General features: G+C 39.6%; 1 protein-coding gene across 1 annotated transcript in view; it reads left to right on the top strand.

Moving 5' to 3' along the window:
- KIAA1549 (KIAA1549 ortholog) overlaps positions 1-14,385 on the top strand; it is a 152,352-nt gene that overhangs the window by 46,826 nt on the left and 91,141 nt on the right. The window contains exon 2 of the mRNA XM_027842356.1: positions 9,344-12,091. Within this exon, the coding sequence (XP_027698157.1) occupies positions 9,344-12,091 (2,748 nt within the window). The remainder of the gene's footprint in view (positions 1-9,343; positions 12,092-14,385) is intronic.

Below are 14,385 nucleotides of genomic sequence, written 5' to 3'. Positions count from 1 at the left end.
AGTGTCAAGCGTCTGAGGCTGGATTTGAACTCGGGTCCTCCTGACTTTAAAGCCAGAGCTCTATTCACTTCACCACCTAGCTGCCCCATTAACCAGTATTTATTGAAGGCATTGTCTTATATATGGGAGTAGAGGCATATAAATGTAACCTTTTGCCCAAGGTTTCTGAAGGACTCTGGTACATTATGGATAGACCTTAACTTGTTTGTATTGTCAGTGTGAAGAAAGGGACTGGTTTTTGCCTCTTTTTCTATCTGCAGTGCTTAGCAGAGTGCCTGGCATGTAGTAGGTTGTTAATAAGTGTTTATTGAATGAATGGATGGATAAGAAGGAGTCATTACCTGCTCTTGCAAGTTCTTAGGCTTCTAAGGATCAAAATGGAGCATATTTATACAGTAAAGAAAATAAAAAGGACTCGCACCCAAGCCCATGGGCAATTAAAACATCCTCTTCCTTTTTTGGTGGCTATTTCCCCAGAATCTATACAATTTTGGGAACTTAGAGTACTACCCTGGTTGATGCCCCAGGAAAGGAAAGGAACATTGAGTTCAAAGGAGACTCAAAGCAGCCCACCTCTTTCCTAAAGGCCAACCTTCTCTTGGGACCTGGACCAGTTCATTCCTATGGATGAGGCAAAGTTTGGGCTTGCTTCTTAGTGCTGGAGATTGCTGTGCCTTGTGGCTCTTTGACAGGTCCCTCCATGTTTGCTCTGTTGATTTGCTGCCTGTACCCTCAGTGTGGCTTCATCACTCCAGCTCCCTGCCTTGTTGGCTTCCGGCTCTTCCATCAGTGTTCTCTCCCGCTCTGCTGGTGCTGTAGCTGCTTCCCGTCTCGCTCCTACCCCCCTTCCCCACCCCACCTTCAAGAGGTGGTGCCGCATCTTGAATAGCTTCACTGTGGAATGATCACACTGGAAGTTTAATCCCTATTATACCTTGTTCAGAAATAAGGCAGACTCTGGGCTATTTGAAGCTTTCCAGGTCGTTCAAGCATAGAAATTCAATGTCCCTGTGCTATTTGAAACTTTCTTCTCTTTGAATTGGATGCCTGCATCCCTTCCCTCCATTCAAAGACTCTGCTGGGATGACTATAGGAACTTTCCTTACCATCTGTTCCTTCTAGTCTCCAATTTTCACTCCTCTTTAGTTAGAACAACTCTTCCAACTTGCCCCCTCTCTGTGTCACTTTCTGATGAGGTGCTCTCTACTTACTCAGAGTGTTTCACTGAGTCTTGGGGTTCTGACGTACTCCTTTGGATTTTGCTCTCCCACTTGTGTTCCCATTACATGTCTTTATCCTTAGCAACTGCGCCAGAATATGTAAATTAGCCTATGGCTGCCTCTGGAAAGTACCAGAAACAAAGTGGAGAAAGGGGTAGTGATCCCAGGAGAGGCACCTGGACTAAAGCTGAGCTCATGGCTTCTCTGTATAGCAACTTCTGTAAATCACAATTTTGCATGTCACAATGCTTCACACACTTGCCTGGCACATGGTAGGTGCTTAATAAATGTTTGTTGATTGATTGATAGAGTGTGTGTGTGTGTATCTGTGTGTCTGTGTGTAGGTGGAGCACCCTGTTCTCATGATACAAATATGAATAAGAACAGTAATAACTCATACTTATATGCCACTTTAAGGTTTAAAAAGTAATTTCCTCACTAGACAGCCTGATGAAATAGATAATGAAAAAGTATCTGTTTCTGTTTTGTATTTTTTTGTCTAGATCTGTGATTTCAGTGGTATGAGGAACTCCCAGCAAACCTCTACCAATACAAATCTGTAAGTCTTCTTAGTCCTAGTTGCTTGGGGCCACTGAGAAGTTATTTTTTTCATCGACCTTTGAACTGGAAAAGAACAGCTGTTAAGGGAAGGCTGTTGATTTACAGATGCAGTAAAAAGTATCATGTTCATCTTTACTTATGCTTGTTATATGACAGATAAATAATTAATTAAAGGCCTAGTGCAAGAAATCCTAAACCCAAGGCCATATTGGCAGAAGTATGTAGTTTAGCAAACTTACAAAAGCATTTAATATTTCTGTTTAAAAAACATCCTCTATTTAAATTTCATCTATTTTAAGCAGTGATATTCTATTGAAAGGGATATGGTCCTTGTGGTCAAATTTTTTTTTATCTCTTTGGTACCTTTTGGTATACCAGATTTTTGAGTTAGAGCTACTGCTAAGGAAACTAGCTGAGAAGAGTTTAATATTGCACGTAAATTTCAATTTCTAGAACATGGTATAAAACCTTGGAGTCATCTTTGACTGATTCTTCCTCTTGTGCCTCATCCAGCCAGTCTCTATGACCTTGTCCTGTGGATTTTTTCTTAGCAATTTCTTGGCTCTTTATTTTTTTTTCATTTCCACTAAGACATTTCCACTCATTCCCTTACCACCTCATACCTTGACTATTACAACAGCTGTCTTTTAGGTTTACCTGGACCTTTCTCCCTTTCAATCCATCCTAAGTGTCTCTGTTAAATTAATTTCCCCCAAATATTACTTTGTATATATCTCTTCCTGTTAAATTTTTTTTTGCTTACTAGACAGTAGGTGCAGGATAAAGTAAAACAAAACAAAACAAAACAAAAAGACCAGACACCTTATCCTGACACGTAAAGTACTGAGTGATCTGATGCCTTTCTAGCTTTATCCTCTCCCTTATGCATACCTAATATTCCAGCAAGATTGGACTACTTGCCATGCCTCAAACATACTGTTCCTATCTCTGTGCTTCTATTTCTGCTATTCATCACCACCCTCACCACCACCACCACCAATTCTCTCTCTCCTACTCTTCATTTAGCTAGGTCCTGTCTTTTTTTTTCAAGGCCCAGTTCCAGTTTCATTTCCTCCCTTGAGTTTTCCAAGCTCTCAAGCCCCTAATGCTTTCTCTGTTCTATGCAGGCCATTGGGAAGTTAAGTATGTACTGCCCTGTGACATCATTTATATTGTTTTGCTGTTTACATTTTGGTATATTTATACCTTGTCCCCCTAACTAGATGGCTGCTTCTCCTCCTCCCCAACCCAGACTGGAAGTACAGGGGCCACTCATGGAGTGACTCCTCTGTGATCTGCAGAAAGGCTTTGATCTGCTCCATTTCTGACTTGCCCCTCCTTAGGCAACTAGGTGTTACCCAGTTCTTTCCTGGGAGCTCACTGTATTAATTCCAAACTTAGTGTGGGCACCCAATTGGCTTAGCCCACAGCACCTCCCAACTATAATCTTGTTCTCTTAGCTTTTACTCTTCTTGGGGAAAGAAGCAAGAGAAAACAGCTGGGGTAATTAGGAAGGATATTCTCATTAGAGAAGAGAAGTCCACTAGAACTATTCATCTGTACTCTCAGCTTTCACTTCCTCATCACTAATTTACTCCTTACTCTACTGAAGTCTAGTGTCAGTCTTCACCACTCTGTTGAAAACATCCTTTCGGGGCAGCTAGGTGGCACAGTGGATAGAGCTCCAGCCTTGGAGTCAGGAGGACCTGAGTTCAAATCCAACCTCAGATACTTCACACTTAGTAGCTGTGTGATTCTGGGCAAGTCACTTAACCCTGATTACCTCACCCCCCCAAAAAAGAAAAGAAAATATCTTCTCCAGATTGTTCTCTTCTATTTGCCAAACTCAGTGACCTCTTTTCATTTGTCATTCTCATACCTGTTAAAGTTAGAAGGTATCTTAGAGATCATGTAGACCTATCTTCTCATTTTAAAGATGAGGGAACCAAGGCCCAGAGAATTTAAATGACTTGCCCAAGGTTGCAACATTGTAGTGATACAATAGGGCCAGTTGTTGTTGTTCAGTTGTTTCAGTTGTATCTGACTCTTTGTGACCCCTTTTGGGGTTTTCTTGGAAGAGATACTGGAGTGATTTGCCGTTTCCTTCTCCAGCTCATTTTACAGATGAGGAAACTGAAGCAAACAGGGTTAAGTGACTTGCCCAGGTCACACAGCTAGTAAGTGTCTGAGACCAGGTTTTTTTTTTCTGTTTTTTTTTTTTGTGTGAGGCAATCGGGGTTAAGTGACTCACCCAAGGTCACACAGCTAGTATGTGTTAAGTGTTTGATCTGAGGCTGGATTTGAACTCAGGTCCTCCTGACTTCAGGGCTGGTGCTCTATCCACTGCACCACCTAGCTGCCCCATGAGGCCAGATTTGAATTAAGGTTTTCCTAACTCCAGGCCTGGCTCCCTATCCACTGGACCACCTAGTGCCCTACAATAGGGTCTAGGACACTGTCTCTTCCAGTGCTCTTGTGGCTTTACCATGGGAGAAGGTATAGAGTGAGAAGAAAAGAGACTGAACCTTATGATACATCTACATATGAGTGAATAATGGCAAGTTGTTGACTAGAAGGTTCAGGCACATCAGTTGATGCAAAAAAAAATTTATAATTTGGCATTGAAATAAAAATTTTATCCTATTAGCTCTATTTTCTTTGCCATATGGAATACATATATATATATATATATATATATATATATACACACACACACATGTATATATACATATATGTAATTACACATACACATACTGCATCAATTGACACACCTTGGTCCTTTGAGATATTTTTTAATTCCAGACATTCTAATGTTAACCTCTCAGGCAATTCTCCAAGATCGTAAGTTGTAGAACATTTGCTGATATGAATTGATATAGAGGGAGTTTCCTCACCCAGAGTGAGTTTCTTGCATGGCGGATGAAATTACAGCTCTGTACCCCTTCCAAAAAATAGAAACATCAAAATCCCCAGGGTTGTTGTGAGGATCAAATAATAATCAAAAAGCACTTATCAGAGTTCCTAGCACATAATAAGCACTATATGAATGTTAGTTATCATTATTATTATGTTATTTTTTTTGCAGCATTTGACATTGACCATTCTTCAATCATTCCATCAACAAGCATTTATTAAAGACTTACTGTATGCCAAGTATTGTGCTAGGCTTTAGAGGATACAAAGACAAAACAATGTTTAATTAGGAGAGGAATTGTGAGTAAATTAAGATACATGCATACATGTGTGTATATAAACATATGCATATGTATATATAGATGTACACATATATGATTATATCTATGTATTTGTACTCAAAGTAAAGATAAAGTCATTTGGGGGGTACCAGCAGCTCACAGGAGGTCAGGAGGTAGCACTTGAGTTGAGCTTTGAAGGGGACTAATGATTCAAAGAGGGAAGGGTGAGGAGGGAGTGAGTACATTCCAGAAATGAAGGACAGTCTGTCAAGGCACAATTATGGGAGGTAAATATGGTACTCAAAGAGGAAGTAAGCCAGTTTGTCTGGAATGTGGGTAGGAAGGGGAGTGACATAGATTGTCATGGATATTGAATGCCACGCCTAGGAGTTTGCATTTATTTTATTGTGGAGTCATTAGGGAGCCATTGGAGCATCTTGAACCATAGAATGATATGCTTAGAACCTTTAGGGCTTCAGGAATATCACTTTTACCTCTGTAAGAAGGGTGGATTAGAAGGGGGTGGGAGGACTTGAGTCAAAGACAACAATTAAGAAGATATTTTAGTAATTGAGGCAATAGGTTATGAGGGCCTGAACTAGAATGGTAGCTATGTGACTTGAGATGAGATGGATGTCAGAGATATTGTAGAGATAGAATTGATAAAACTTGGCAACTGATTGAATATGGGGGGTAAAAAAGAGTGAAAAGTTGAGGATGACTCTGAAGTTGCAAACCTGGGGAGATGGTTTTTTTGGGGAAAAAAACAAGTTCTGTTGAGATATCTGTTGGAATCCAGTAGTAAATCTACTGTAGGGCAGCTAGGCGGCACAGCGCATAGAGAGCATCAGGCCTGGAGTCAGGAAAACCTGAGTTCAAATCTGACGTCGGACACTTACTAGCTATGTGATCCTGGGCAAGTCACTTAACCCAGTTTGCCCCAGTTTCCTTATCGGTAACATGAATTGGAGAAGGAAGTGGCAAATCACTTCAATATCTTTGCTGAGAAAACCCCAAGTGCAGTCATAAACAGCCAGACACAATTGAAACAATGGCACAACAACAACAAAAAGTAAATCTCTAATAGGCAATTGGTGGTATGAGAGTAAAGATCAGGAGAGAGACTAGATTGGATACATACGTTTATATGTACATGTGTGTATATACATACACATACATATATGTGGTCATATGATCATCATCTTCATATAGAGATGATAATTGAACCCTTGAGATCTTGTAAGATTACCCAGAGACAGAGAACTTAGAGAGAGAAGAAAAGAAGGGCCCCCAGGGCAGAGCCTTGGGGTGTACCTGCATTTGCAGGGAAAGATATAGATGATATTCCAGCAAAGATGACTGAGAAGGAGCAGGCTGACTTAGAAGGAGGCTGTGTAGGAGAACCAATAGAGAGCAGTATCATGAAAATGCAGAGAGGAGAGCATGGTCAACATTGTTAATGGTTGCAGAAAGACCAAGGAAAGCAGGAAAAAGTCCACTGGATTTGGCAGTTAATAGCTTATTAATAATTTTGGAGAGACAATTTGTTGAATGGCAAAGTTTAGGAGCCAGTTTGTAAGGAATTGAGAAGTGAAAGGAGAAGTGAAAAGAATTAATGTAGGCAGTGTGGGAGAAGACAGATGGTATAATAGCTTCTTCTTAATAAACTTTCTTACCTTAGCTTCTGAAGCAGTCTTCTCCAGTTCTCCTTTGTCAGATCTTTATTATCCATCCTATTTGCTTAGTGTAGTTCCTCATCATACCTCGAGGATTTGTCCTGTTTTCTTGTCTCCACCTCTTCATTCTCCTCACTTCTCTGGTTCTGCAGGCCTGATTTCCTTTTGGACATGCCCACTTGGATGGCCTACCAATTTCCTGTTGTCTACTCCTTCCTGTCCAGCTGTTTTTCATAAAGGAAACACTAATGGTATCTAGGAACTGTCCATTGCTGAAACTTGTTCAGAAGACTAGTGGGAAAGCAGGTGGCCCCAAATGCTAGGACTAATACTGGGCAGCTAGGTGGTGCGGTGGATAGAGTGCTGGGTCTGGACAAAGAAGACTTATCTTTCTGAGTTCAAATCTGGCCTCAGACACTTACTAGCTATATGACCCTGGGTAAGTCACTTAGCCCTGTTTGCCTTAGTTTCCTCATCTGTAAAATGAGCTGGAGAAGGAAGTGGCAAACCACTCCAGTATCTTTGCCAAGAAAAATCCAAATAGGGTCACAAAGAATCAGACAAGATTGAACAACAACAACTGAGACTAAAAAGGGCACCAGCACAATCACTATAGTAGGGAATAGAAATAGGTACTGGACTTGTGATTTCATTGGCATAGAGAATTCTTGGATAAGAAAACTCCTTCAACAAATGCAATTTATAGTGTTAGAGAATTTCCCAAAATATTGAGAGGTTAAATTACTTGTCCAGGGGCATATAACCAGCATATTTCCAAAGCAAGACACGAACCCAGGTTTTCCAGACTCTGAGGCTAAGTCTATATCCATTATACCATGTTGCCTCTCAATCATTATGTTGAATGAGTCAAATTGGAAAATTTTTGAGCACAGCCAATGTGTGGATTTATTTTGCTTAACTTTGCATATTTATTATGAGAGTTTTATTTTTCCTTTTTTTAATGTGAGGGGAATTTAGGAAGGAGAGCGGTAATGGCAGAATAAAACATAAATAAATTTAAAAGATACTTTGAAGTGCCACAGATATGTGAGTTAAGTTGAAGGTTTTTTTAAATGTAGCAAATGTTTGTAAAATTTGTTGTGTTGTTCAAATATGCTTTCATAATAAAGTGCTTTAAAACCAAACAAAAAAGTTGTCTACAAACAAAATAAAAAAAGTCTTGTTTATTGGAAATTCCTTTCCTTTAGAACTTTCTGTAGCTGTTCGTACTTATTGTTCATACTGATAGATATATCTATTTAAACAGTCATATGGAAGGCAGCATAGGTTTGGAGTTAGAAGAGCTGGTTTTGAATCTTAAATCTAAGACTAGCTATGTGTTCCTAGATAAATCACTTAACTTTTCTGAGCCTGAGTTCACTTATCTGTAAAATGGAAATAATAACTTTGTGTTACGTAGGTCACAGGATCACAGTGGAAAAAAAAATTTGCATTTTGTAAACTTTAAAGTACTGTGTAAGTGCATCTATAACCTAGGGCTGCTTCCTGCCCCTCTATTTCCTAACTGGCTATTCTTACTGGAGCCATCTTTTTGGAATTTAGCTAAACATTTGCAACAAAGGCACTGTTTCCTCCCAGTCACCTTCTAGCCAGCTCTGATCAGCAGGGATACAGGGGCTAGAGATCATCTTCCTAAGAAGGGCAGGTTGATGACTTTTTTGTCACAGCTGAGACAATCAGTCACTATACCTAGCTAGTGAACAAAAGTCAGGCGGAAGGCCCTGGTCTAAAATTAATCTATTCTTTGGACTGGGCCATTCCTTTGTTCCATACCTCTATCTTACATAATCTTGCTTAACCTTCATAGGGATTCTGTGCACTCTAAAAACCTGTTTTGGCATGGTATTCTACCAAAAATGCCAAAGAAACTCTACCAAAGCCATTTGATCTGAAACAGTGAATTTCCCTCAGCTTTACCAGGGTTCTTTGAATCTTACCATTCAAGAGAAAAGCAGGAACAAAAATAAAAAAAGACTGAGGCCCAAGATATTAGCTGACATAGATATATAGCTCCTGTACTTTAAATACATTTTCTCATTTGGCAACTAGGTATTGCAGTAGATAGAGTGCGAGACTTGGAGTCAGAAAGACCTGAGTTCAGATACTGCCTCAGATACTTCCTAGTTATATGACCCTGGATTAAGTCACTTACGCCTTGTCTGTCTCACTTTCATCTGTAGAATAGGAGTAATAATGATGGCACCTACCTCCCAGGGTTTTTGTAAGGATAAAATGAGATAATATTTATACAGTGCATTGCAAATCATAAAGCACTATATAAATACTGGCTGTTATTTGAGCCTCACAACAATCCCAATAATGCACCTATTATTATCCACATTTTTTTGGATGAGGTTAAATGACTTGCTTGTAGTCACACAGCTAGTTATTTCAGAGGTGGGATTCTAACTCAGGTCTGCCTGATTCTAAATCCAGGACTCTATCTGCCATTCCATGCTGCCTTACTTGAGGATATTTTAGATTGGATATGTTTTCCTACTATAATGACGATTTGAACTAAATAACTTTTGAGGTACCTTCCAACTTTGAGATTCTCTGATTTCATGAATACTGCTATTTGTGTCTTTTCAGTGAAATATCAGTATGTACAGGTTTTATTGCCTTAGCTTGATTCTTATAATTGGCCTTACTTTTTTTTTTCTTTTGTTAGATGAGCTATCTCCGGAGCAGCAAAATCTTTCTTTATACTCTGTGGAGCTCATGTTGAAGAAGAATACGGTGCAGACCACTACGCATGCAGCCTTAGCAGATATTGCCCCAGAATCCCAGGAAAACAATTTTCTCCACGTGGTAGTATCTTCATCTGCCACTTCTTTTGGCACAACCTTTTTTAACCAAGAAAAAATGAGCTGGAACACAGCAGAACTAAATATCTCAGCTGTAGATTATTTCTCAGTGACAAGTAATGAGGCGTTCTTAAACGATGATGGATTGGTTAATTCAGTTACAGAAACACACTGGACTGCTACATCTTCTCCAGTGGTACGTGCCACAGTGAGTCTATTAGAGCCATCAAAAGAAGCATTGGAAACTGTGCTAACACCTTCATTTCCAATTACCTCTTTACGCACTAAAGATATAATAACTTGGCAAAGCACAATGCAGCCACAGATGACGTCATTCACTGATGTGTTCGGCCCCATTAATGTTGCCACTGAGACGGATTATTTCTCTTCAGATGGCATAGTTCTGACCCCAAGCAGTAATCTTTTGCTTCATTCCACTGACTTTTCTGTTTATTTACCAAGTGTTGCAGTGGTAGAGGCTTCGGCTTCAGTGAGAGGAGATGTTGAAAGCATACTGTTCACACCTCAGTCTTCGTTACCTCAGCCGCTGAGTGGTAATATTATGGAGCAGCTAACCTTTTTCAGCATTCCCATGAGTGAGACAACTCCACTTGTTATGGTAACAAGTACAGAAAAATACCCTGAAATGTACCCTAATATGAATCAAAGCCGAGAAGAGACCTTGGCTCCAAGGACCTCCCTGGTTACAAGTGTTTCACAGGCAGAACTAGCTTTCACGAGCAGCATAAACTCTGCTTTGTTTTCATCTAGTCTTCCATTTGTATCTTTTTCCACACAACCAGATAATGTTACAACTAACCCTTTTCTTCCTAGCAGCTTCAGTGAAACATCAGAATTCCCTGGGAGTTCAGTAGTACCAGGTCATGGTGCTTACACTGAGTTCATAAGTCCTCTGACCTCTTTCATACCCTCTACACAATGCATTTATTGCAGTTTGGTTCCATTCCAGCAAGTTCTCTCAACAGGTCTCATAGAGAAAGATATGGGTTCAGGAGATGATGCTGAGACATTGTCCTTTTCCATCTTGCAAGCGAGTAGCAGCATGCCACTGAGTAGCGTAATTGATGATTTTTCTGAATTTGAGGAAACATTTCAAGAGTTTGATACCTCTTTCCCCTCAAGACCGATAGTATCACTATCTTCCAGATTCATGGAAGTTTCTGATGTGAACTTTAGCATTTCAGCTTTAATGGATGTGGTCCCAAGTAGTGCTATGTCTACATCAGTATATCAATCCCATGAGAAACCCTCTGTAGGTTTATTTTTTGACTCTGCTTCCTACAGCTTCCTCTCTGTTCCTGAAACTGAAGTGTTACCTTCTGGTGCAACAGCAGCATCTGACATTACCAGTGTTCTCCTTGACTCATCTTTCTCCATCATTTCAAATACAACTGTGTCATCAGTTGCTGTTGGAAATGAAAATCTTTTTGATTCTCATGGTTTAGTCCCCTCAATAGAGCCATTATTTTTCTCTGACCAGAAGTCTGCCAGTTTTTCAGAAGGTGAATCTAGAAGCACTTTGGATTTTGCATCCAATATTTTCTCAACTCCTCTTTTGAATTTCACTGGCCTGGTACCTTCATCTTCTGATATCATAACCTTGAATTCTATGATGCCAAATGATTTGTCAGCATCTTTTTCTGAGGCCTTGTCAACCATGGTTGATGCATTTATACCATCTGACTCTCTTAGTTTGCATTCACCTCAGTTTTTGGCCAGCAGCTCTACAGACCTTGAGTTTTCGCAACTGTGGCAAAATTCAAATCATCATTTAAATACACACCCTGTTCCATCTGTAAATTATTCTGAAGTAGCACCATCATCAAGTTTTTCACCTCATCCCTTTAGGTTCTCTGAAGCATCATCAATTTTACAGCCAGATTTTGAAGTTTATAATACCTCGGTTTTCACAGAAGCTACCTCCTACCTTGAGTTTTCATTCATTTCCCATGAATCTGTAGTTCCCACACTGTTTGCCTCCAGTTTTGAGTCCACTCCCAGTATTTCAGCCATTGAAACCCAGTTGCCATCACAGTTGACTCTTCTTCAGATGACGCCCTTTTTAGCTGAATCTTCAGTGATACTCTCAACACCTAAACCTTTAGATGAGCATAGCAGTACTACAGATGATTACAAATTTGTCTCTTCATTTTCCCAGGCCATTCCTAGTACTGTATTATTATCTATAATTGATATGTCCTTATCACCATCATCTCTGTCTCCAGTGTCCTCATCTATATCTGAGTTTATCCTCTCACCTTTATCTACAGAGCCAATGTTTGTGGGCTCATCATTTGTACCCACAGAGTCACCCAAGCCTTTAAACACTGTATTTAGCAGAGCTAATATGAGTGCTGCTACTGTTGATACTACCTTCAGCCACAAAATAATGAATCAAAGTCCAGATGAGAGCAGCACATCTCCTGCCCTATCATCTACTTATCCTGTGGACCCTGTCACTTATCCTGTGGACCCCATCATTCATCCTGTGACTACCACTGAAGCTCTTGTTGAAACTCCAGCCTTGATAACTACCAAACAGCCATATGTGTGTGATATCACAGTTCCTGATCCCTACTTGATCACAGCTGGTAAGTGTCTTTGTGGAGTCATATTTTTGTTTAAAATGATCTTTTTTAGTTCATATTAGAAGAAAAAGTAATGGTGCCAAGTCAGGGTGGCTACATCATGTGAATTAGCCTATAGATATTTTAGCAGTGTTTGAATCTCTTCCTTGGTTTTTCTCTTCTTGCCTGTAAGTTCACAGCTGTGGAAATATGGCGAAGATCTTTGATTTTCTGGGTAGTGAATTATCAGTGGGGAAAAGTTCTAGGGAACTCCCTGAAACACAGAAAGGTTAAGCTCTTTGGCAGTTTGAATCCAAGTCTTCCTGATTCCAAGTTCTATCAACTATTCCTTGCTAACGCTGGATTCATGGTATAGATAGAGACAGGAACTAGATCTGTTATTTCATTGGCAAGAGGTTAAGTGACACTTGCCCAGGGTTGCTCAGAAGCCAGATTTAAACTCAGGTCTTTCTGGTTTTGAACCTGGCCTTGCAGTCACTTTGCCACAATGATTCTCATATTCATGGATACTATGATAAAAATAAATAAAATTGTTACATATATAGTGTAAACTATTAGTTACTGTGAGTGAGAGGTTAAGGGCAACAATACATTTGTATTCTCATAAACATATACATGCTTCCTTGAAAGAAGGGTGACCTTTGATTTAACATTCTTTGGTTATTCTGTTTGGTTACCACTAGAAATCTAAGGGGAAAAAAATGGAGAAATTAGCCCTTCTGTTATTCTGTTACTACCTCTAATCTGGTTCCTATCTTGGTATGTGTTAATTGATTAAATGTTTAAATTATTAAGATTTTCTCTTGTTAGATTTCATTGCTCTCTGGCTGTCATAATTCAAAGTGCATCAGATGAAGCAGAAGATTATAAGGATTATGCTAAAGGAATATAGGTCACTTAGTATAAATCAGCAGCTCCCAGCTTTTTCCTAATAAGTAACTTTTGATGTACCTGAAACTTATTTACCAATATAGGTTCAATTAAAAATGCTTAACAGTTAATGGAAGACTTTCATCTCTATCTGTTTCGTCTATTATTTGGTAAGTCTCATTCAGTGGGAATAGGGGAAATAAAGATTATGGAGAACAAGGAAAAGGGCAAAATAATTGAAACAGAAGAGAAGAAAGGAATTTAGAGATGGAAGACAATGGAGATGGAGGAAGACAAATGCATTTGAAGAACAGGATGATAGAGGAAAATGAAAATACAAGTAGAGGCAAGAGAAATCAGAATAAAATTACTGGCCACTTCCTTTGCTCTCTAGTCCTATCTATCCTTACCCTCACACCCAAGTTTGAGCTCCTTGCTCTCCCCACCCTTTTCGTGCCTCTCTTACAAATGACCCTTCACAATTCATGGCATGATCATTTAAAAAAAGTATTTATTCTATTCATTAACAGTGCAAAACCCTTTTTGCTCACTAAAAATGACATTTTTTATTAAGAGCAATTTGAATATGCATCTTATTTTTAAAAATCATGGCTTACTACTTTGTGATACATCAGTTGAAAGTTCTGGTTTCAAGGCCACTTTATTTTGGTACTTGATTTTAATGGCTACCATAGCTGAGAGAGATGACTGACAAAGATACATAGATCCAAAGGAAAGAAGCACGTTATGGGTTGTCCTTGATTTTTCACTTTTCAGTTCTGTCCTCCAGTTATGCAAAGGATGGATGCAATTCCATCCTCCAGTTATCCTTGATGTTTGCGGGGGTGGGGGATTCAAAAAGAAGTGCCTAGGCAGGCAGCAAGAGAAGCTTGAATGTGGAGCTGGGGCCAGGAGACATAGGAGGCACCGCTTTTGCCTGTCGAAGAAGGAGCATGTTCAGCTGACTGTCCCACATAACCCACAGTGGGCTATGCAAGAAAGGCAGGGGGAAAGACCAGCAGAGGCAGACATGGGCTATACATATGCTGAACACTTGTACTGCTCCTCATTTCTAATGTTTTTCATGCAGCCCCTGGAGTTCATGAGTCTCACTCTATTTGTCTCTCACTGTCTCTGTCTCTTTCTGTATCCCTCTCTCTCTTCCTCACTTTCACACTACCTACCAAGTCTCCCCCAGACAAATAGAAGTCCTCCCTTGTAACAATAAAAATAAAAGAAGAAAACAAATTCACACATTGGTTGTCCCAGAACTGTTGTGAGGAAAGTACCTTGTACGTATTAAAACTATAGAAATGAGTTATTATTATTTTATCATTTTAATTACTCATCACCTCCACTGAAGTGTAATATATCCCTAGGCTTTCTGCTTCAACCCTTCATCCTTCCCATCCCTCAGATTAAAAAAC

The sequence above is a fragment of the Vombatus ursinus genome, unplaced genomic scaffold (assembly GCF_900497805.2).
Source record: "Vombatus ursinus unplaced genomic scaffold, bare-nosed wombat genome assembly UNPS02014870.1, whole genome shotgun sequence".
Classification (NCBI taxonomy): domain Eukaryota; kingdom Metazoa; phylum Chordata; class Mammalia; order Diprotodontia; family Vombatidae; genus Vombatus; species Vombatus ursinus.
The sequence above is the reverse complement of the archived record's forward strand: the minus strand, read 5'-3'. Positions and strand labels throughout refer to the sequence as shown.